Source organism: Botrytis porri (assembly GCF_014898465.1).
Source record: "Botrytis porri strain MUCL 3234 chromosome Unknown BPOR_006, whole genome shotgun sequence".
NCBI classification, from domain to species: domain Eukaryota; kingdom Fungi; phylum Ascomycota; class Leotiomycetes; order Helotiales; family Sclerotiniaceae; genus Botrytis; species Botrytis porri.
This window is the reverse complement of record NW_024066080.1, coordinates 2,533,553-2,557,106: the sequence shown is the minus strand read 5'-3', so window position 1 is coordinate 2,557,106 and position 23,554 is coordinate 2,533,553. Positions and strand designations below refer to the sequence as shown.

Genomic DNA, 23,554 nt, shown 5'->3' with positions numbered 1-23,554 from the left:
ATTCAAGGACACGATCAATCAAAGTACCGATCGCAATACGGAAAACGCTGCAGCATTTGCATGGTGACCTGTTATTATTCCATTTCCTTTTGATATTCTACACTGAGATATGTAACGATCGTCCATCTTCACGGATTCTTGCTTTTTTGACACTCAAACCCTTCAAGATTACTGTAATCGAATACATAAGTCTGGATGAAGCATTGGAGTCCCATGACTGGGATTTGAATTGGCCTGACGAGATGCTGAAAAATCGCACGCTATATATATACTTTTGATCCTTTACTTCACTTGAATTTTAAAGATCACTGCCTCTCTGCTCTCTTGATCATTATGTAGCCACTGGGCAAACTGGGCTTAAAAGTAAGCATGGAATACATATTCAAGATCATCGACATAAATCATAATTTACAGATTGCCATGTCTTAACTTCATAATGTGTTTTACCTGATATACAGTGTCCTTGTACACTTTCCCATGCACCCAATGCATATTATACACACTCTATTTCCCATTCGATAGTGCTCTTCTCCTCCCTTTCTAATCATCATATATCCATCTCCTCTGCAGATCTTCAACTCTTAGCCTCTTCAACCTTCTTCTTCGCCCATCCTTCATCCGGCATCAAGTCCCTCCTTACTCCCTCAAACCTAACCAAATTTTCCTTATACGGATGCGCCGCGCCCTCAAACGCCTTCAATCGTCCCAATCTCCCATCCCGCAACCGATTCTTCGGTAACATTCCACTAACAGCCTTCCTCAGAACTTCTGCGCCTCCAAACTTCTCCATTAACCCCTCCATACTGATTTCCTTCAAACTACCAGGTCGTGTATTGTGACGATAATATTTCTTCTGATACATTTTCTTGCCCGTAGTGTGGAGATTCGCGCAATTGGTAACAACGACATAGTCGCCGCAGTCGGTGGAGGGATCCCAGATTGGCTTGTGTTTTCCCATGAGGAGAAGTGCGATGCGGGAGGCGAGACGCCCGAGGGGTGGTGGTGTGATGCGGGCTGTGACGGAGGGGGGTGAGGAGGGGTTTGGACGGGGTCGAAGGGTGGAGAGAGGGATGTGCGGGGCACTGGCGGAGATGTGGTGCCAGGTGCGGGAGTAGGCTAGTTTTGTCTGAGAGTATGTTAGTTAACGTATGCAGTTTTTTTGGGGACTTATTTATGTATATTGACGACTTTGATTGTGCATGCTAGAAGAGGAGTAGTCGAGGAAGAGATCGATAACTTACAAATCCATTTGTTTGCGACATCGTGGGATATGATTGGCACAATAACCAATGCTAAATACGATGCGCGGGGGAGAAAAGATTTGGCAGTTAAAAGGTTCCCTCGCTGTCGTCGTCAAATTCAAGCCTTGAAGTCAATCGTGATTCTAGATGCCAAGACATTTTTTCTCGAATGGCTTTATGGAATTTTGATTGGCTAGATCTTTTGGCGAGGCTTCCGAGGCTGGATTTCAAAGCATTCATTGTTGCCCCACGTATGATGGAGATGTTGTATTTTGAACTTCATTCATATTGATTCCTCTCTTAGTTTGTATTCTGTCACATACAGAAAGGCTGAGCAAGAGTTTTCAAAAATACAAACTCCTCAAAATGGCTATCACAACTCCTTTCCAGGTAACTCCCCTCGATTCCGATCACGTGCATCGCACCAGAATCGAATCATCACTAATGGAGAGTAGACACAATTTGCTGTACCTATGACATGTGAAGCATGTATAAAGGATATCGAAGGATCTTTGTTCAAACTAGGAGGAATACAGAAAGTGGAAGCAAATTTAAAGGATCAACTTGTTACTATCGAAGGAACAAGTGAGTTTGTGACTCTACCCCGCCAAGAAAATGGGGAGGATTTGGGAGATGGGGATTCGTTACTGATGTGAAAATAGCTGCGCCTTCGGAAATCGTCAAGGCGATTGAGGAGACGGGGCGAGATGCCATTTTGAGGGGTTCCGGGGGGAGTGATGGTATGTTTGGTTTTTTACGTTGTGTTTGAGTGGGAGTTTGGGTTCAATTTCATTTCATGGTTGATGTTTTGAGGTCCTTGTCTGAGATGTGTATAGGTGCGGCTGTCTGTATTCTCGAGACACATGATACTACTGTATCGGACAAAGTACGAGGATTGGTGAGGATGGTGCAGGTATCTCCTACATTAACATTGGTGGATTTGACGATTCGAGGATTGCAAGAGGGAACATATTGGGCTACTGTTAGAGAAGCGGGTGATATTTCTAATGGAGCAATCTCTACGGCAGGTCTATGGAAGGGAGGTAGTGAGGATACACCGAGAGGTGCGTTTGGTACCGTGAGTGTGGGAAAGAATGGAATTGGAAGTGTGTTTTTGGACAAGCCAATCCAGATATGGGAAATGATTGGGAGGGGAATGGTAGTCTCGAAACAACATGAGGGAGATATGAAGTTTGAGAAGAATGATGAGAATACTCTCGTGGGAGTAATTGCACGGAGTGCTGGTGTATGGGATAATGATAAGACAGTTTGTTCTTGCTCGGGCAAGACATTGTGGGAGGAAAGGAAAGATGAGGTCAGCAAAGGTATGCTCTGATCATATATCAGATGATCGCACAAGAAATGAAACGGTAGCATGATATGATACGTACACCTAGAAGCTTTTTTGCCACCTACGCTTTTTACATACCTGTACGTGATTGCCGTCTGAGAACGAACCGTGACTGGTCAGATATTTGCAAAGCAGCTATTCTTCCTCTGAATTTCAAAGGAAGAAAGCAGGGAATGTTCAAGTGTTCGATCAGGCTACCAGGGACTACATCAAACCTTAAGGATGAGCATTATGAAGAGTAAGCTTTTCTTGTCAAACGTTAAGCCCGAATGCGTTTCAAATCTGACATATACCGGGTAATGATTACACCTCCAATACCATCAATATTGCTTGTAAATGGTGAGCCTAAATCAGGGATATGTAATTTTTCAATCGCAGCCCTACCTTCAGCCATCATGTATATTGATCTCGTTATTCTTCACGGACCAAAAGTCTGGATGCGACAGAGAAAGCTGCATGCAACCTTAATTTTACATCTGTGTTTGAACCATCGTAGAATGTGCGCACTTTCTCATAGTGTCGGCTATTGCATATACTCTCGGGCGATGTTCGTTCTGTTTGATTTGTCCACCTACCAAACTGCCGTGAAAGTTGAGACGAAGGAAAAAATGTTTTCTTCTTTCAAGCTGGGCAGCATCATGCAAACGGATTCAATCACGATCACAACCATTATTTGTGATCTGGCATCTTTGTTTCGAGTTTCTCCTTCTCCAGCGTGGCCGTTTAGAACCTTAGATGTGCCCTAAAATCTCAAACAAGGTGAGGAAGGTGAGGTGGAAGCGAGTTTCGTCCAATCGAGGTGTCTTCCCCTGAGACGCCAAGCTTCCTGCGCTTCAATTCAATGCTTATCCGTATCCGATAAGATGCCGGCTAGGACATTCGACGGTTATCTTTTGAGAGATTGCCCTACGGTTGTGATCTGTCCGGAGGTTACTTTCGGGGACACTTACTGAATTGGTCTGGGCCCAGCAGGCGAGGGACTTCTTTTGTCTTTGAGATGTTGGTATGAATTGCATTTCATGGATGAGTATATGAATAGCATACGTTCTCATTGCCAAATCGATAGTTTGCAATGGCAAGTTGTCGGTCAAAGACAAAAATAACTTGGCATATCGAACTCTTCCAATTGCATAACATAACAAGCCCGTGGATCTGAAGTTATTCATAGTTACAAGATATCACAAGACCTAAACCTATAAATAATGTCGAATGAAATTTATACCCAGGTACCAACAACAGGAACTATTGAATCAACGCCGCTGCAGGCAGGACTATCACAGTCACTATTGACATTCTATTCTCTATGAGTTCATAATCTCCAACTCAATTCTACCAAGTCAAGAGACTTAACTAATCCTGACTTTACATACTGGACCATTAAAAGAAAAAAAGAGATATCGTAGACATTTTAAAAGCCAAAAGAAATGCATGGACAAGAAAATACGTTGGAATACGCGCCCATGGAACAAAAAGTGACAGAAAGCGTAACTCTTGACCATCCAATCGGCATGGTATAGGGGATCTTGGAACACTTGCTGCTTTGAATTAGCCTTAAGCGAATAGAATTCACGTTTCGCAAGCTCCAATTGTGTGGCCACCAACTTTTCATATTTACCAATCATTTTCATAATTTTTGAGAATAAAAGTAATTTTGCTGGTGGCTTGAGCGATCTATCATGATGCTTTTGTATGAAAAGTGTCTCAATTGTGGTTTACGCTTTCAGTTCATCTCCATCATAGAGTGCGGCTTTTCGAAGTAGACAGATAGTTCGAGTATACGTACATTGCAACAATATATCAGAACGGAACGTAAGGGCAAGACAAAGCGAGGTTACTACTGTTGCGAAGTTGTCCGATAAATGAATGGTAAGATAGCTACTCGAGTAGATGTTGAAGCAGCGTTTGACAAGGGGGATTCAAGAAATGGTTTGGAATTTGTAACCCATCGCCCAAGGACTAAAACCAAAGCAAGGATATAACGAAAATGGCAAGAATGCTTTCGTGAAATAGAAGGATCTATTTCTAAAATTCATGTACTGCCCTGTGTTCCATATATGAATAGAGGTATGTATGTACGTATGTATGTATTCCATTCAACGCCCCTTGAGCCACTGCTATATTTGAACCTCAATCTCTGTATATAATATGGATAATATAACCATCCACATGCATGAAACTCCCATGTTCGATCTACTCAGGTAGTCAATACTTCTTCCTACAAACCTCCTCCGTACTAGTCGTAGCCCCGTTAGACACCATACGTCGATTAGTTGCCGTGGATCGTGTCGGGGTTAGCAGGGAGCATTTTTGGACTAAGGGAACCCCTCTCAATCCACATTTTAGTATCACTGCACCATCGACTTGCATCAAGAGACTAAGGTTAATCAACCCACGTACCAAGCAATTCAAACCTCGTCTCCTCGTCTAGCCCTCCATTTTCAATCTTCCATATCCAAAAGAACTTCTAGGGCGCTACTCGTACATTGAACTTCTCCTCTTGTCCACTCATCCTCCTCCGTTCGTTGTAAGAGCGCTGCTAGCCAGCCATCGTACCTTACATTTCCAACCCAATTCGTTCTGCTTCGTGCATACACCCACACTCCTTGTCTTTGAACTTTTCCACTTTATCCGTATCTTTATTCTGTTCTATTTTCGAGGATGCACATTTGAACATCAATCTGTCAATCTTTCAATCTTTCTACAATTCCTTCATCACGAGAACGGACAATATCGAAGTCAAATCAAACCAAGTCTCCACGTTCCTTCGAGGTGCCGAATCGTTATTCCCCACCAGCCCACCCACCACAACTTTACGATCAGCAATCAACACTAATTAATAGCGACGGGAGGAGCCCGCAAGTCAAATCCTACGAAAAGTACAAGGACTTGCATTTGATCCTTTAAATTTATATACTTTAGAACATAATCTCAGCCAAATTACAATTACTCGACAATAGAACATTCCCATCGCTGGACGGATCCGAGAATTTTTAATACACACACTAGTTGCATCAAAGAGAAGGGACGTACGCAAGAAAAAAGGATACCGACAATTCGAGATAGCTTCGCACGACATACGAGTATTGCAACACGACATAGAATTCCCTTACACCGCTTGATAGCTGGTCGCTCACGAAGGCGACCAGCCAGCTACGAAAGAATATTTCACGAATACATAATTTTTGAGGGAGAAAAGGCATCATGTCTTTGAAACAGGTTAGTAGAAGGAAGAAAGAAAGAAAGAAAGATGAGGATTAGAGAAGGATACTTTAGTACTGACTACTTGCGCAGGAAATTGAGACGTGGGTCTCTGCCCTTGGTCGTTACGATAACAATGAATTTGATGAAGCGTTGAAGGAGTTTGATGGCATTGCAGATACCTCAAAGATTCTCTTCAATTGTGGTGTTATTCATGCGACATTGGGGGAACATGAGAAAGCGGTTAGTACTCTTCATTCCTGGTGACGAACTGAATTCTACCGGCAGAATCTAATTCACTGTAGGTCGAATGTTATCAAAAAGCCGTTCGTCTGGACCAATATCTAGCCGTAGCATATTTTCAACAAGGTGTCTCGAATTTCTTGGTTGGCGATTTCGAGGAGGCTTTGGCAAACTTCAATGATACCTTACTATACTTGAGAGGAAACAACATGATCGACTATGCTCAACTTGGTCTTCTATTCAAACTGTACTCGTGCGAAGTGTTATTTAATCGTGGGTTGTGCTACATATATCTACAACAGAAGGAAGCAGGACTGCAGGATTTCTCCTTCGCTGTGAAAGAGAAGGTTGTTGAGGATCACAATGTTATCGATGAGGCAATTCGCGACGAAGCCGAGGTATGTTTTCATTCAGAGATCAACGTTGAGAATTTACTAATACTCTCATAGGGTTACACCGTTTTCTCAATTCCCGTAGGAGTTGTTTACAGGCCCAATCAAGCGAAGGTCAAGAACTTGAAGACAAAGGATTATCTGGGCAAAGCACGTTTAGTTGCAGCTTCAGACCGTGCAAATGCTTTTACTGGATTTGCTGGTTCAGAGATTAAGAATGTGAGTAATACTAATCGTACACTCCGAACCTGTGACACTAATTGTTTCAGGCTGGTATAATCCAACCCAAGGATGACCGTCCGACGGAGAATCTTTCATACGCAGCGGCAAACCTTGTAAAGCCAGGTTTGGCCAGCAAAAGACAACAATCAGAGCCACCTCTGAACCGAAATGTTTTCCCACCCACACCACCTCCTGAGGCAGAGAAGGCTTCTGGACCTCCACCCATGAGTCGCGGAGCTTCTGTTCGGAACGGACCTAAACCCATGCCGCCTAAACTCAACATCGAAAGAGCACGTCCTAATGAAGGTTATGAGATTCGTGAACGTGATGATGCAAGAAGCCCTCCAGATGCGCGACCCACCAGACGTGGAACTCAAAGAACAGCATCAGAACCAAGGGGACCATCGCAAATGCAATACTCCAACAAAAGATCCGAATCACGTTCAAGACAACCACAGCCACCAAGACGAATGCAATCAACGCAAGAGGAAGATGATGACTACCCGGAGGACCTCTACGATATGTACAGCTCCCCAAATCAAAGATCGAATAACTCTAGACGCAATACCCGGAATAGATATATCGAAGAAGAAAGTGAATACGCAAGCGACTACGATGAAGGCTCTTTTGACGAAGATGAGTTCGAAATGGTCTCTAGTCGTCCGCCTCCTAGATCCCGCACAACATCCTCAATTAATGGTGGTAATGCTCGAGCTGGTTCTCGTCAACCTGATATTCGCAAAGTTCGTGTGAAGGTCCACGCCGAGGATGTACGATATGTTATGATAGGCTCGGCTATCGAATTCCGCGATTTTCAAGACAAGATAAAGGAAAAATTTGGGCTGCGTGATCGATTTAAGATTAAAGTTCGTGATGAGGATGTTCCTAATGGCGATATGATTACAATGGGTGATCAGGATGATTTGGATATGGTTTTGATGAGTGTGAAATCAAATGCAAAGAGAGAACGATTGGACATGGGAAAGATGGAAGTGAGTTTCTTTACCTTCCCCCTTTTCCACCGATATCGCTTACTGACATGGAAAATAGATTTGGGTAGTAAAAGCATGATGCGAGGACAAGTAAGATAATGATGAATGTTGACGATTATGTCTTTCCTTTTTATGTCATTTTCTCATGTAACAAAATTTCTCCCTTATTTTTTGGATGAAGTTTTTGGGAAAAGAAGCGAGATTCTTGTTTACTTAATTTGTTCGCCGAGGGAGAAAAATACTTCTTTGATATGATACCAGCAAATATCCACATTAGCGAATATAAATGTATTGTTTGATTTTTTATATCCTTCTGAATATTGATACTTGAGTTTATAGCGCTTAGAATTGTATAAGCGAGTACTGAATCCGATGCGAAAATAGGAATGCATGTACTAGGTATGTGGATGGATGAGTACTTGCCTGCCGTTGTAATTTTGGGAGAGGAGAAAAAAAGAGAGGGAGATTATCATTAATATATGTATGTGAGGATGAGGAACGCATAGGACTGGGCAGTTGGGATGGGTTATAGGTATATATAGTATGGATAATGGATATATATTTGTACTTGAAAATATACATATATATATGTGTGTGTGTGTGGATATATATTGGGCAATTGGGCAACGTGATGAATTGACATTTATGGAGGAGCATGGAGACTGGAAGTAAGAATGGAAATAGAAACACAAGCTGTGCCTGGTGAATAGCAAGATAGATAACAAGGAAGTTTGTGATTGATTGAACATCAATGTTTTAAAGCTATAAAGCAAAAACCCTTTTCACAGGAGAGGAACCCACAAAATCTCTCGTATCTATTCTCCAACCCCGCCGCCCCCCCGCCCGCTTCTCTCCCCGCTATGAAATAAATGTATTCACACTTTGCGAAGACATCCCGACGATTTAGTCTCATCAAATTTGCTACGAGGTGGAATTTGTATGGGTTTTGAAGATTTCATTGATTCTCATTGTCATCGCTAGAAAAAAAGAAAAAAGAAAAAAAAAAAAAAGGGGGAAGGAGAAGCGAGGGAGGGTTGCGTTTCGTGTATGTATGGCTGATGAGTAGAGATGCAAGTGAGGCTGTTATTGGGGGACGGGATTGGACATGTAGTGGAATATGAGAAAATCACGACATGTCAACTATTCAACAAAAACAGATAGACTGTTGTTCTGTGGTGAGATTAAATTGAGTTGAATTCCATGCTTAAATAGTATCCGCCATGATCCATATACATGGCCCTGAAAATGCGCCCAACGCTCTATACCCGATATGCCAAAAACGCCTTTCCAATATGAAGCCATGGTGAGCGCCATGCAAATTATGCTATCATTAAATCATGATGTATGTCAAATCTATAGCTTTGGTGTGACTGAAGTTCTGGAAACGGTGACGTTGATGAGTCCGTTTGGTCCAGATTGAGGAGCGTAGACTTCTGCATCCTTTCCGGTGTTCTTGAGACCCTTGTGCCAGCTGAGATCTGTAGATGTGTTAGAAGTTTTCTGGTATTATGAATGTTTCGTTTTTACTTACCAACTTCGAAGTAATGCTTATTGGGCAAGGAGTAATCCACAGCCTCGACTTCTGGGACGGCCTCCAAAATGGAGCCACACATCTTGTACATGGTGTTTTGTACAGATGGACTGTTCTCTTCAGCGAAGGTCTTCATGGTGATGTTTCTGGCATCATCAAATGCTTTATCGAATTTGGGGATGGCCTCTTTTACGGCGTCCAATCCGGCAAATGTTTTCCACGACCAGCCGCAATCAACATCGGTCGACAAAATTCTGTCCCAAACCTCAGGGAGTGTGGTGTACTCGTCTCGGACAAAGCCGTGGAATTGTGAACCGGTGCTCTTCAAAACCAAGAGCCCAACAATTCCGCTGCGGATATCGATGCCCTTTCCTCTCTTGATAACGGCTTCGACATTTCGTGTCTCGCTTCCGTCTCTGTAGAATGAGTGAGGGTGGGGTTTGCCATCGATAGTCATTCGTGTCCATCTGTGAGTAATGATTTTGATGTTGGCTGCGGTGAGATGGGGGTAGGTCTCGATAAAGTGAGTTCCGAGAATACTAGCAAAGAGCTCGGGTGGAGTGACTGGATGTTCCTTGGCTTTGATGTAGACTGTGTTCTTCATGGAATCGGTTGCAACCACAACACTGTTATCGGCCTTGGTGTATCTAGAAATTGGTTAGTTTTCGATTTCAGGGGGTTTCAGTAGAAGATGCAACATACGAGACGTCAATAGCACCCTCCAGTAATACACAAACGGTCATCTCAGTGACAGTTTGAGTTCCAGTCTGCTCATCTCTCTCTACTTTATAGACGCGGACGTTGTCCTTGCCATATTTTGCTGACGCTATTGATGCCATGATAAATGTTTAAATTTGGTTTGATGTCTAGGAAGTAAGAAGATGCAATAGAAGATGTTTTGGTTAGAGATCTTCTCGAACGTAACTGAAAGACTTGACAGGTATTAGTATGATGTGAGTGACAACAAGAATGAGGATAGCAGATGAATGAATCGAATGAAGTCAAGGGGACTTCGGCCTCTTTATGTAATTCTGAGTATAGCCGCTAAAGAGTCTTAGCGGCAATGAAGTTCGATATTGTTTTGAGGAGAACGGAGAAGCTCAAGCTATCTGCAGGAGTCCACCGAATAAGATAGCTACGGGATGTTGTATCTTGGCTCTAAATGCGAGATGTTGAAATCAACATCTATCGGAAGGCGCCGAACGTACGAGGCCGACTTGTAGCCTTGTAATGAAACTTTGATGATTGGTCTTACTTTTACCTAACAATCATGATTGTTGGATGGAAAAGTCTTTTCACATTGCGGGTCTTGGGAGGGAGTGGCATTTAAAACTTCGGGATTTGAGAAGATATAGCGAGATTGATGAATTATTTCTTTCGCATGATTTTGTTCTGTCATTAATTACATGAAGTATTGAGGAATGGAAATGCAAGGCTGACCCGACAGAAGCAACGGGGTCGTCCGCCATACCTATTACCTATTACCTACTTCGTACTAAAACCACAGGTCGGGTCTAACAGGTCTACGAAGTATTCTCTCGTACGATGATTCTTTATGTCTCATTGGACCCCACTATGAACCTTTGATACCTACTTTGAATGCTTCGAATCTGATGCCGCTTCAATAATGGAAGAAGAAATATAAAGGCCCATCTCGAGGTTTATACGGAGTACACACAGAGAGATCAAACAACTTCTTAAAAAGAGCGACAGGGCGGTCTCTCTTCTTGGAACTATCACAATGAACTGGAGATCTGATAGACAACGGGGTTACCATGACATTCTCTTATCAGACTGTTGCCGTTCTTAATATAGAGGTACTACTGCAATGCTCATTGATGAATAAGCCCGATTTCTCGAAGGGGGGTATTTTCCTACATTATCTTTGAAGCGTGAAGCACCATTCCGTACCATTCATCCGGTCTGTACTCCTAGCCACCAAGCGTTCCTGATGTATGTTTCAACATTTCGATATATCTCCAGTTCTAGAGCTGGATCATATGCTTAGGTATATAGAGTAGGAAGAATCTACGGACAATATATAAGAAAAAGAAATATTCCATCGAATGTAATGAATGTATTTGTCCATGAACGACCTCCCCATAAAATGAACACCAAAAGTAATTTGTTAGTGATGTCTTCATGGTCTTTGGTCTTGTTGGTCTGTGTTGTGATTTTTACCCCCGTCATCTATCTATCTGCGGGAATGGGAGCGTTAAAGGACGAATTGATTGATGAAACATTTTAAATATTCTATGAACTCTTTATCGCAATACAATCCAACGGTTTGAAGCAGTTTGATACCTCTATTTCCCCACAATCTTTAGTCATTTTCTAGTACAGCAACACCTCAGACTTCACTATCTGCAAGCTTGGTGCCCACATCGACCGCGGAACCTCCACACATACCACGACGAGCATATATTGTATTGCCCACGAATAGCGTTCAGCTGGACCGAAATCCATTACACTACAATCATATCTCCCATTCTCGCATAGATACCTGGATGACTTTTGTGTCGGCCCCTTAACTGCACCACCTATGTCACCCCCGCACGAAGAACGTTGACCCCGACCTCTCGAATGGGCAGATGGTTGGACCATCGAGCATTCTGGGTTCGTCTGTGACGACTGCCCAGAAAAACACATACGCACAACAATATGCCGGGAGGACGAGTTTAGATCAACCGGGTGGTTTGCAACCACCAGGTCAAAATGGCTCACGAATGGCCTCAAGCTCAACAGCCGCATTTGCGCCTCGTGGTTCCTCTCTCGCCCCATCTCCCGCCCCGGGAAGCTTCAGCTCGACTATGCGTAGCCAAATGCCACGGCAAGTTTCGGCTCTCGATACAAATGTTTCCATGGTAAACTTGGAGCGATTGGACGAAGACGATAGTACGACGCCGGTGAAGATATTGTCGAATTTACGCGAAATGCTGAGTAGGGAAATGAAGATAAAAGAGGGTAGTGAGAATATGTTGGAGGCGCTGAATACGAAGAAAGCAAAGCAGACGAAAGAGCAAAGGCAGAGGGTGGAGGCGGAGCTGAATATATCCAACCAGAAGATTAGAGATTTGAGATTGAAAATTACGGAAATGCAAAAGCCGAAACCGCCCACCACTCCTACGCGCAGTCGAATGGATGCTCTCTTCCAAAGTAACGGTGTGAGGTCACCTCCAAGTGCTTCTAAGAGTATGGGGGGCTCAGAAGCAGCAGATGAGCCCACAGAGTCGCCAACGTATGTCTTAGCTGAAATATTACAAGCTCTAGAGGTGGAAGGTCTCACTCCGGATTACTACGTTGGTCATGCCAACGATCTGGTCGAGCTCTTCAAGCGCCATCCCACCCTGAAGTACGATCTAGTCTGGTCAGTATTTGGCTTGAGAATGCAAGTTATGCTTCTGAGTGGGAGTCGAGAGGTTGTAGCTGCAGGATATCGCATGACAAGATATGCAATTTCGGATGTCAGTTCTTTACAGAAGATTCGAAGCCTGAATACTGATAATCTTGTTGTCGTGTAAGTACTGGACCTGGTAAATATTCATGCCTAATGCTAAAGAGTTCTTAGATCACTCATAAAGAAGGGAACTTCTGACGTGGAAAGAGAGCAGGCCTTGAAGTTTATCCGAGCATTCCTAGATGTGAAAGACGGTATAAAAGAGGTCTCTAGGGCTGTGGTAAGAACTATAGCTTCGGTTGCAGATCATGAAGAGGATCGACTCAAAGCTATCTGCATAGAGACACTTGCGGAGATCATGGTCCGCGATCCAGGTCTTGTCGTTGCCTCTGGTGGTCTCAGACCTCTTGCCGATGCTTTAGGCGATGGTACTTACGACGCTTCCGAGAGTTTAACAGCAGCGTTTTTGTTTTTGCTTGATTCTCCTCATAGACGCCAGTATTTGCGATCGGGTTATGAGCTAGAAATCCTCTTTACTTCCTTTACCGACTCACTATTTGTGAAGGAAGAAATTTTGAAGCAAAACTCGAAGGCTATTTCATATGCTATGAACTCATGGCCTGGTCTTATGACATTGTCTATGTACGACTTCAGAGCTATCAAATCACTGATATCATGCTTGATCCTCCCCAATCCCATTGTACGCGAGACTGTCATAGATATGCTTTATGGAATCTTGCGCATCAAGTCTCCTTTTTGGGCGACCTCTTACCTCGCTGGCAGGCGTCTCACTACATATGGAAGAGTTGCAAACCTTAAAACAGCACCGTCAAAGGCATCAGCGCAGTCAGCGACTGATGATGAGTCTGGCGATAAAAGTTTCGTCGATCATTACACAGCGCTTCTACTGGCAGTGCTAATAAATGCTGGCATGGTTGAAGGATTATTACAGGTGACCTCAGATACTGACAATGCGATGTTGAAGCGAAAAACTACTCTGCTCATTGGAGAAATCTTGAAGCTTGCGAGTCAACTATTACCATCAAGCTGGAGTGCTGAGCTTCAATTACTCCCCGGATTATTCGCTGCTGCATCTCAGTTCGGGTGCGATGGACGACTTGTGGCCACTAGCACGGTATATCAAATCAGCAGTGTGAGTCGGACATTGTATAGATCAGCTCCATCCATCTCGACAACCCTTTCGATAAATAACAGTCACGATAACCTGTCAAGCTTGGGAGATCAGCCTAAGAGTAATTCTAGCGTTTCGTTTGATGAGACGACATTCAGACAGCTATTGGTTGAATCTCAAGTTTTGGCCAGCACAAATCCTATTAAGTGGAAGTGGGATATTATCTTACGAATCATCGAGGGCCCGCTCACAAATGGCAAGCGGCTAGATGAAGCTGTGAAAGCCTCAAAGTTCATCAAAAGAATAATGAGTTTCTATCGGCCGTTCAAGTATAAGTTTTCTGAAGTTAGAAACACAAGGATAAATCAAAAATATATCAAAGTCGGTTGTGCACTCATGCACACTCTCCTTCAAACCGTGGAAGGAGTTAAATACTTGGCGGACAACAAGCTACTCAGACAAATTGCAGAATGTCTTGCTCAATGTGACCCGGTAACAATACCCCCCTATAATGATGATTATCTTGTATACTAACACCTAGCAGACGAGCGGCCTCACCGCTTCTCAACCAACATTCTCCAAAGAAAGGCTTTCAGAAACTCTTGCATGTGGTTATTTTGCTATGCTTGGAACTCTGACTGGCGACCCAAAAGGACTGCAAATGCTCGATCGTTGGAGAATGATTAATATGATGTATCACATAATCGATTTGAAGCAACGCCCCGACTTGATTAGGCTACTGTTATCAAACTTTGATTATAATTTACCGGGACACCCGAGAGTTCTCTTGTCGAAGGCTTTGACTGCAGGACCCAAGGAGATTCGTATACATGCGACGAACGTCCTACGCAAATATTCAAGTCGAGCCACCGGGACCACCGACTATAAATGGGCAATCGAGCTTCTAGTCACGCAACTTTACGATCCAGAGGTTGAAGTCTGCGCAACTGCTATCAAGATTCTCGAGGAAGCTTGTAATAGGAAGAGCTACCTCGAATTCATTGTGGAGTGTCGTCCAGCTTTAGACCATTTGGGAGAAATTGGTGCTCCCTTACTGCTACGTTTCCTTTCCACGTCAATTGGATATCATTATCTGGACGGACTGGATTATATCAGCAATGAAATGGACGATTGGTTCCTGGGACGAAATGATAGTTATGTCGGAGTTATCGAGGCAAGCTTGGCAAAATCTTTTGTAGAAATGCCCGAAGAATCTTCAAATAGGATGAGTATGGATGAAGATAGCTTTGATCTTGAGGGCGAAAACGATGCACAAGTTCCTCCTCACTTCTACAGAGAACTTACTCGTACCAAAGAAGGCTGCAAACTGCTTCAAGATAAAGGACATTTTGAAGAATTTGCTTGCACTATCCGTGAATATGGTATGCTAGCCGATGATCCGGAACTTATTCTCAAAATCAAAGGATGTCTTTGGGCAGTCGGAAACGTAGGATCCATGGAACTAGGTGCACCTTTCCTAGAAGAGTCAGATGTCGTCGAACAAATTGTCAAGATCGCTGAAGAGCATCAAATCATGAGTCTACGCGGTACCGCATTCTTTGTCTTAGGACTCATTTCGCGTAGTCGACATGGACTTGAAATTCTTTCGGAACATGGATGGGATTCAAACACCACCTCTCTAGGTATTTCACTCGGTCTCTGTATCCCTCAAAACCTGAACAAATTCTTCTCGTATCAACCTTGGGAACATAAAACCATCTCCGACATAGTAATCACAGATGAAGAAAAAATCGAAATCGATAAAGCGAGAGTAGATGATCGGGATATAAATCAACGTATCCTAGAACTGGTGGAAAATCTAGGAAATATGATATTGCATAAAAAGGCAATCGGGGAGCTGATACAAATCAAGGAGAATCAAGGGGATGCATTTAAACAGGTGGGACTTTTCAAGAAGGTTATGGTACTGTTGGAATATCATCATTTTAGATTGCCTATGAGGAGGTTCGTTATCGAACTTTTCGAGAAGAGAGTGCTTAGACGCATTGTGCTGGATGAGGATAGTGATGATGAGGTAGAGATGGGAGTGGGGATAGGAGGAAGGGAAGGAGCGGGAAGGGAAATGGGAGGAAGAGAGATGGAGAGAGTACAAAGAGGTCCAAGACACGAAGAAGATAGTGGCAGTGAAGGCGTAAGAACAGAACGTCAGAGAAGTGTTACGGATATTAGAGTGGTGGGAAATGAAGCGAATAATGCTTCGATATGAGAAGATGTGTTTCGAAATAGTGGGTGACTGCATGCATAGATGCATGGATCTGTACGATTACAAGAGATCAACAGACACACACAGAGAGAGAGAGAAACGGAGAGATGATGAGTAAGGTGTGGTGATGCACCCATCATGCACTCTACACCAATTGGCATATACCATAGCAAAGATCAAATTTTCTTCTCGGCGTTCGTCTTCTTTTTTTCTTCTTTTTTTTCCCTCTTTCCTTTCCCTTTTCTCCCTCGCATAAAGGCGAGGGATATCACGCAAAGCAAAAAGCGAAAATCCTTCTCGCTTCTCGCTTCTCTTTCCGCACCTCCGCTTCCGGAATCTGTATTTTCCAATTTTATCTAGCATAGGGTTGTCTAGGTACCTACCTACCCAATTGCGGTGGTACGTACGTACGTACGGATGGGCGTGAATCTATCTATCTGGTTGGCTGGCTCGCAGGCGTGGTTTGGTGTACGGAGTGGGTGGAGTGGATTGATTTGGTGTTTTTTTTTTCTTTTTTCGAAGGCATGGCATTGTTTGGTTTGGCTGGTTGGCTTGCATTAGGGGGGTGGAGGGAGGAGATTGGAAAGGGGATGGGAGCTGGGATTGGAGATGGAGTGGAATGGAGTGGAATGGAGTGGGATTGAGGGGTGGAAGAGGGGATTGAGGGATTGAAGGAATGGGTGAATGGATGGGTGAATGGATGACGTCAACTTTTGAATTGTAGGAAAGAAGATGAAGATGATGAAGATGAAGGAAGATAAGATGTGAGGATTTGAAAATAAATGAAATGGATTTACTTATTCTATTTTATGCTGGGCGTGATTGAGTGATTTGTTTATTTATCCCTTGGGATGGATTGATAGAGTGGGGTGGATGAGTGAGTGAGTGAGTGAGTGAGTGAGTGAGTGGAGTGGATGAGTGAGTAAGTGAGTGAGTGAGCGAGCGTTTTTGTCTTCTATATCGTGTAGTGAGGAGATTTAACGAGAGGTGGGTGACATACATGATACAATTTCAACTAGGCCTCATACACATAATCCAGGGAAAATTCCATAACTATACAAAGAACTTTATCTGCAATTACAGCCAAACGATTCAAACAAATAATCACATACGAGTCACGCCCAAGATCACAATTCACATCAAGTACCATAAATATAATTTCATGAATTTCATTCATTCTTACTAACTGCAGCTGGCTGGCCTGATGAAAAAGAAAAGAAGAAAGTTAAAAAAAAAACCGACAAAGAAAAAAGAAATTATAATTGTACAGCAAGGTTTTTCGAGCATCAATCCTGCGTTCCTCCCCACAAGCAGGGACCTCCAATACCCCCTTGACACAATCCACAGCTTTCACAATAGATTTATCCTCCAGCGCCAGAACAAGACAAGCCCTTCCATGTTCTTTTTGCTCTGTGTTTCACTCAAGACCAACCGCCACCAGCCAGCCAGGCTATCAGAGAAAACCCTTATAATCACTGCGCAACAACCTTGAAGCCCCATGCCTTACTTTGCATAGATGACATTAGGGTATCAAGTCGTAATAGCGCCAATGCAAAAAGAAAACGCAAAAGCTGGAGCGTAACAGTCGTAGACCATCGTATGGGTGCATTGAAGCAAGCCGGGTCATCGATCATTAGAGCCACGTAAAGACGGAAAAAAATATGGACAGAAGAATAAAAAGCTTTTAGAGGTCGTGATCGGCTACCAACCATATCGCCGTCCAAATCCAACCTCCGCCAGCCAAAGAAATTTGCAGATAGAAAGCATCCCATTTTCTCCCACGCACCAAATACCGGATAATGCATTAGAAAGATGACCGAAAACAAGATTTGATGATAACGGAATTTAGTCTAATGTGTGAAATCTGAGGTATCACAGTGAACAGAATGAGGAACTTTTAAGACACCCTTTGAAAATAGGCCCCGCCGTAAATGCAAGATTAGCCCGCCGTCTATGCACAGAAATTAGAATGATCCGTTTTATTAAACACTTTTCTTAATGCTCAATGATCAAGCATCACCCTCCTTCTTGTCAGAAGCTGCTGTGGACTTCGACAATACTGGAGAAGTGTGAGTAGAAGGAGGGGATGCTGGATTTTCGGTCTCGCCAGATCCTAATCCTGCTAGTAGACTATGGAGAAGTTAGTTGAGCGTCAACGGATTGTCAAGAATAGAATATACGAACCTGAACGCATTTGCAGAAGTAGCTGATTTCCTATCCTTGTCTTGTGGGGGTGTGCCTGTTCTTGAAGAAGCTCCAGAGTCTTCACCTGTTCTGCCCAAGGAACCTCCTGGTCCCATCTTTCGGCCACTGTTGCTTCTTGAAGAAAACATAGATGATGGTCCGAATGACATCTGGGCATTGGTGTTTCGGCTTGCACCACCCTTGTTGGTGAGACGACGAAGGTCATCCATACCAACAGTGTTCTTCTGGTAATCAGGAGGAGGTTGATTGCCATATCCACCAGAGAAGTTTCTTCCGTCACCACGACCCATGGGCATGCGTCCTCCACCACCTCTTTGACTCCTAGAGTTCTCGGCAGCCTTTGCAGCAGCAGCAGCCTCGGCCTATAATCAATTAGTATATTTTCACTTATCAAAGTTTGTGGGGAAACTCTTACCGCAGCTCTGACTTCTTCAAGTGTCTGAGGACCCTTGTTTGCTTCCTTTGAAGCCCATCCCTTCTTACGAAGATCGACAATGTCCATCAGCATGAACTTAAGACGACTTGGCAACTCAGGTTGCTCCATCATGGCGTTAATACGAGCGAAGTATACATCCATCAATGGCCTACCCTTCTCGGTGCTGTCAAGGTTGAGACCAATGGTCTTGAGGAGTTTGGTCAAAGATTCAATCTCGGCTTCATCAGGAAGACCATTGTAGTCCACGAGTTTCTTGACACACTCATGCATAATACGCTCTGTAAGCATACTAAGCTTGTACAACTCACCAATGAATTGAACAAGACCAAGACCACGTCTCTTGGCAGCAGCAGCGATATAATACTCGTCTGAGAGCATAGCAGCTTCTTCAGTCTTGGCATCCTCGCGTTCACCCTCAGGCTTCTCTGGCAAGTCAATCTTCCAGCCTCTCTCGAATTCCTCTTGACATCTATTGAGCAAGTACTTTCGGAAAAGGTTACCACCAGAGACAATGTTTCCATTCTTGTCAACGATGCTCTCGTCCTTGATGTCAGGGCTCATGGTCTCTAACATGCGCTTGCAGAACTTGGCATACATGGAAGCCCAGTGGGCTTCGTCAGTGGCCTTCTCGAAAGTAAGCTGAATGACCTGTCTCAATGTGCGGCCATCTGCTTCGTCCCTAGACTGTGCAGCAATAGCTAAAATTTGGTCGGCGATCTTGTCGAACTTCTCAGGAGTCATCTTGTTCAAAGCTGCCTTGACCTTTCTTTGGACCATGTCAGGATCCATATGGCCAGCGCCTGGAGTGGCACCAGGTGTAGGTCCAGCAGCACCGGTAGCAGTCTGGCTTTGGCCGACACTGCGTGGTTTCCAACCAGTGGAAGAAACTTGAATGGGCTTGATCTCCATACCGCTGGTAAGAGGCATCTTTGCTGCGGCTTGGGCTTCTTGCTTAGCGTTACTGCCTTGGTAACCGCCTTCACGCTTGCTACCACCACGAGTGGATCTGCTTGCTTGACGTGGAGAGTGTGGCATGGAGTTGGTAGAGTTGGTTCGTTGCATAGAGCCACCGGGGAAAGCTCCACCGGGACGTTGGAATGAAGCCATGGGGTTGTTGATAGCTGGTCGTGCCATGTTGCCTTGAGACATCGCAAAACGCATTTCGCTTGTAGTACCGGGTGGAAGGGTCTTTCCACCTTGAGCACCAAATTGACCCATGGTGAATTGACCAACAGCATTTCCACCACCACGGTTTGATCCTCGAGGACCCATGCCACCCGGTGTTCTCTGTGATCCACCAGGTCTGGCAGAGCCTGGATCATCTCCGATGAGAGCCTTGATTTGCGACTCGAATTCCATAGATGGCTTCTCAGTGAATACCTTTTGGAATTGGAGCAAGAATTCTTTGTCGTATTTGAAGGTCTTTCCCTTGGCATTAGCGGCAGAGTTCAAAGCAGGGTTTGGCGAATTGATGTTGGGTGGGTAGATAGAGGAGTCAAGAACAGCCAAGAAACGGGCAGACTTGAGCGACTGGAGAGCTGCACTAGGTTGAGGTGGCTCAACAGGCTTAGTGTTAAGGGGTGCAAGGTTAAGCGCAGCAGGCTTGCCTCGCTTTTCGGCAGCAAGTGTCTTAGGAGGTGGACCCATGGAGTCATCAGAAGTAGGAGTTGATGCACCGCTGTCTGTTTCGAGGGTAGCCTTTGAAAGCTTTGTAGCAAGAGTATCTGGGGTCTCCTCATCCTTCTTAGCATCGCCACCTTTGGCCTTGGCTTCGGCCTCGGCTCTCTTCTTCTCCTTTTCATCTTCGAGGCGTTCCATCTCGCGCTCCTGCTCCTTGAGTTTGCGGTCATTTTCTGCTGCATTGGCCTTGTCGGCTTCAGCTTTCTCGGCGGCAAGTCTTGCCTTTTCGGCGTTACGCTTAGCGAGAAGTTCGGCTTCTTTCTTCTCTCGCTCAACTTCAGCTGCCTCCATCTCGGCGATTTGTCGCTCCAACTCCTCGTCAGCTTCCTTTTGGGCCTTCTCGGCAGCAGCTTTCGCGTCTGCTTCTTCCTTAGCCTTGGCTTCTTCAGCGGCCTTGGCTTCTTCCTTTGCCTTTTCTTCTTCCTTCAACTTGGCTTCAGCGGCGGCGGCGGCTTCAGCAGCCTTAGCAGCCTCCTCATTCTTGCCCTCGTCGACCTTGTCACCTCCTGCTGCCATCTTCTTGACTTTTTCTTGCATCTCTTGACGAATCTCTTCAGCAGACTTGGTAGCCAAGCTATCAGTGCGAGCATGCTGAGGAGTAGCGGACTTTGGTGGAGGTGTTGGTGTAGAAGAAGCAATGACAGGTGGTGTTCTAGTTCTGTTGCTAGGAGCTGGAGAAGCGGGTGCCTTGATTGCGTCAACATTCAAGACATCACCATCAGGTTTCTTGATGGCAATAGCAGCGCTCTTGCGGGTTGGTCTAGAGAAGGTGTTTGGAGCAACAGGCTTTGGCTGAGGCGTGTGTGAAGTGGTCGGTGTGATCATAGGAACGTGGGTTTGACCCATGCTAGAAGCTGGTCGATGTTCAGACATTTGAGAGGAATTGCGGGACATAGGTTGTGGTGCCTGTTGTGTATACTGACCAGCGATGTATGGTTGGTTGTAGCCTGGTTGCGGTGATTGTGGTGGAACAGGGTGCATATAACCAGCTTGAGGATACTGGAAAGTTGGAGGGCCACCCATTAAAGGCATACCGGGGTATGGACCGTAGGGATGAGTCTGTGTACCTGTTAGAAATTTGTCAAAGTTGCCAGAAGCTGGCGAGAAATCAATATTTGAAACATCAGTAGAAACATTGAAATAGGGAGTAGCAGAAGGGAGAGGGGGGAGGCTGGGGTCCGTGGAATTTAGATCTGCAGGTTTCTTCGGGATAACTGAATCCTTGGTTGGAGGTGAGGGCAAATTCAACTGTTGGTTGGAAACAGGAAAGCCATTCTCCTGGTGCTCCGACTGCATGGATCCTTTTCTATTTCTGGCAATACTTTGACCGTTACTTCCACGGGGGAACGCCTGTTCATGGTAGGTAGTGAAGCTGTGACCAAAAAGTTCTGTTGAAGGCTTTCGGTAATGTTGGGCTGAAGACTTATCAAACCACTTCTTGCCTCTGCCACCACCACCACCACCACCACGACTGAACGTTGGACAAGAGAAAGAATCGCTGGAATAAGAAGGGCATTGGTTTACCGGGTATTGATAGCCTTGTTGTACTTGGGGAGCTCCCATGTGAGATGGCTGATAGTAAGCATGAGCGTTAAATTGTTGTGGGCTTTGCATGGGCATCGCCTGGTTCATGTTAGGAGTACCGGGAATCGAGTTCGAAAGGGCTGGGCTTCGAGCGGCTTGGTGTGGGGAGTTTTGGTACTGTGGGCGACCTTGGTTTTGGAAAGGAGGCATGCCACCACGTCCGGCATTTTGGTTGTTTCTAAATTGTGGTGGGTTTTGTGGAGGGAAACCAGCATGACCGGTGTATTGTTGGTTGAATCCACCACGTCCACGTCCGCCACCTTGTTGATAGCCACCACGTCCAGCTCCTGGGCCTTGATTGTTATCACTTTGTGCCGAATGCGATGATTCACGACGGAGGTGTCCGCCTGCTTGACTATTAGGTGCTAAAGGTCCTTGGGAGGCTGCTTGTCGCATGTGTGGCTACAGAGAACATGAGTCAGTGAATGTGGCATGAACCTGCGAGGAATGATACTTACATCACCATCGTTGCCTAAACTACCAAACGTCATGTTTCCTTGTTGAGAAATTCCAGATGGGGGTCTTCCACCACTTGCAGTTGGTTGAGGAATAGGAGATGGCGAGGTTGCTGGCGAAACTACTCTTGGGTTGTTTCCAGGGATTGGGATTGGTTCCGAGGCGGGTTGGGAGATTTGTGGGATGCTGTGGGAAGCGGCAGGAGAATCCATTAATGCTCCAAATCGAATGCCACCTCTTGAACCACCGACGGGACCTCCATTGGGGATGTAACCTGCAGGACCGCTTGCGCTAATTGTAACCGAACTCTTACGGCTGTGGTCAGTCGAACCACCATTAACTGCAGCATTGCTATGGGCGATAGCAGGTGCAGAAACTGCCGGTACAGCTGGAGGAATCGAAGCTCTACCGTTTACCGGTGAGATAGAGGATGATTTTCCATGTTGCTGTACCGGCGCAGAACCTCCGACAGCCACGGCGGGTGATGGAGTCGAGGAGCTCGTCGCGATAGGTGGCGACGAGACTGCCTTCTTTGCGGTGGAAGCGTACGACTGGGTCGACTGCGACGCGCTAGTGGTGTTTGAGGCCTGGCTTTGGTTTTGAGATTGTTGGGGAACGGAAGTCATAGGGTGAACTGTTTGTCGAAGGTGACCTCGTATCTTTTCGTGAGAAGGGATTTTAATTAACTTGTATGACGTTATCGCGAGGAGTGGATGATGGGTGGAATGCCTTCGCAGATGGTCGATATGGAATTAGGATCGAAATCTATTGACAAGAAAAAGATTCTTCTTGAATTAATTCGATGAAAAAAAAGGTTGAGTGGAGAGAGGATTTGTGGTTATGTTTCTTCCTGAGTGGGCAGAAATTAATCGCTCTCAAAAAAAAGTGCGAATATTTGGAGATTCGCCCTCTCTTTTCGTGTGGGTGAATGGGTGGGAGAATTGGTATTCGTTACAGTTGGAACAACTATAACTGTACAATTCTGGTGAAAGGTCGATACTTTATGGAAAAGGTATCGAGGAGACTATTCCTGCTGCAGTCGTTCTTCTACAGAATAGAAGATGTGCTGCTGGGATAGTGATTTTGAATTTGGGAGGTATTTTCAAGTTGTCTTGAAATTGTTGGTGGTGGTAGAAAAATTGTTTGGAGAGAAATCCTGATATCTTCGATGGTGGCTCGGCTAGTTTGTAAATGCTTAACTTTTTTTTTTCTAGTACATGTACGTCTGGGGGCACTAGGGAAAATGTGAATGTGTGTATTAATACCTTGG

At 44.8% G+C, this 23,554-nt stretch overlaps 7 protein-coding genes across 7 annotated transcripts; 4 read left to right on the top strand and 3 right to left on the bottom strand.

Annotated features, from left to right (window-relative positions):
• Positions 1–315: 315 nt before the first annotated feature.
• EAF01_005272 (uncharacterized protein) lies at positions 316–1,378 on the bottom strand. The gene is made up of 2 exons (XM_038913527.1): positions 1,242–1,378; positions 316–1,126 (listed from the first exon to the last, which is right to left on the bottom strand). The coding sequence occupies exons 1-2, from the start codon at positions 1,260–1,262 to the stop codon at positions 575–577; spliced, it is 573 nt and encodes a 190-aa protein (XP_038771613.1). The 5' UTR covers positions 1,263–1,378; the 3' UTR covers positions 316–574.
• Positions 1,379–1,607: 229 nt separating this feature from the next.
• EAF01_005271 (uncharacterized protein) lies at positions 1,608–2,577 on the top strand (the record flags this gene model as incomplete). The annotated part of the gene is made up of 4 exons (XM_038913526.1): positions 1,608–1,631; positions 1,697–1,826; positions 1,904–1,981; positions 2,078–2,577. The coding sequence occupies 4 exons, from the start codon at positions 1,608–1,610 to the stop codon at positions 2,575–2,577; spliced, it is 732 nt and encodes a 243-aa protein (XP_038771612.1).
• Positions 2,578–5,793: 3,216 nt separating this feature from the next.
• Positions 5,794–7,718, top strand: EAF01_005270 (uncharacterized protein; the record flags this gene model as incomplete). The annotated part of the gene is made up of 6 exons (XM_038913525.1): positions 5,794–5,808; positions 5,884–6,033; positions 6,096–6,431; positions 6,483–6,644; positions 6,695–7,639; positions 7,698–7,718. The coding sequence occupies 6 exons, from the start codon at positions 5,794–5,796 to the stop codon at positions 7,716–7,718; spliced, it is 1,629 nt and encodes a 542-aa protein (XP_038771611.1).
• Positions 7,719–8,992: 1,274 nt separating this feature from the next.
• On the bottom strand, positions 8,993–10,009 carry EAF01_005269 (uncharacterized protein; the record flags this gene model as incomplete). Its single annotated transcript, XM_038913524.1, has 3 exons — positions 8,993–9,117; positions 9,171–9,817; positions 9,873–10,009. 3 exons carry the CDS (start codon positions 10,007–10,009, stop codon positions 8,993–8,995), a joined length of 909 nt encoding a protein of 302 aa, XP_038771610.1.
• Positions 10,010–11,404: 1,395 nt separating this feature from the next.
• On the top strand, positions 11,405–11,739 carry EAF01_005268 (uncharacterized protein; the record flags this gene model as incomplete). Its single annotated transcript, XM_038913523.1, is given in 3 exon segments — positions 11,405–11,455; positions 11,498–11,596; positions 11,614–11,739. The coding sequence occupies 3 exon segments, from the start codon at positions 11,405–11,407 to the stop codon at positions 11,737–11,739; spliced, it is 276 nt and encodes a 91-aa protein (XP_038771609.1).
• Positions 11,740–11,761: 22 nt separating this feature from the next.
• On the top strand, positions 11,762–15,926 carry EAF01_005267 (uncharacterized protein; the record flags this gene model as incomplete). Its single annotated transcript, XM_038913522.1, has 3 exons — positions 11,762–12,687; positions 12,739–14,191; positions 14,244–15,926. 3 exons carry the CDS (start codon positions 11,762–11,764, stop codon positions 15,924–15,926), a joined length of 4,062 nt encoding a protein of 1,353 aa, XP_038771608.1.
• Positions 15,927–17,932: 2,006 nt separating this feature from the next.
• Positions 17,933–22,910, bottom strand: EAF01_005266 (uncharacterized protein; the record flags this gene model as incomplete). Its single annotated transcript, XM_038913521.1, has 4 exons — positions 17,933–18,053; positions 18,108–18,490; positions 18,544–22,230; positions 22,287–22,910. The coding sequence occupies 4 exons, from the start codon at positions 22,908–22,910 to the stop codon at positions 17,933–17,935; spliced, it is 4,815 nt and encodes a 1,604-aa protein (XP_038771607.1).
• Positions 22,911–23,554: the final 644 nt, after the last annotated feature.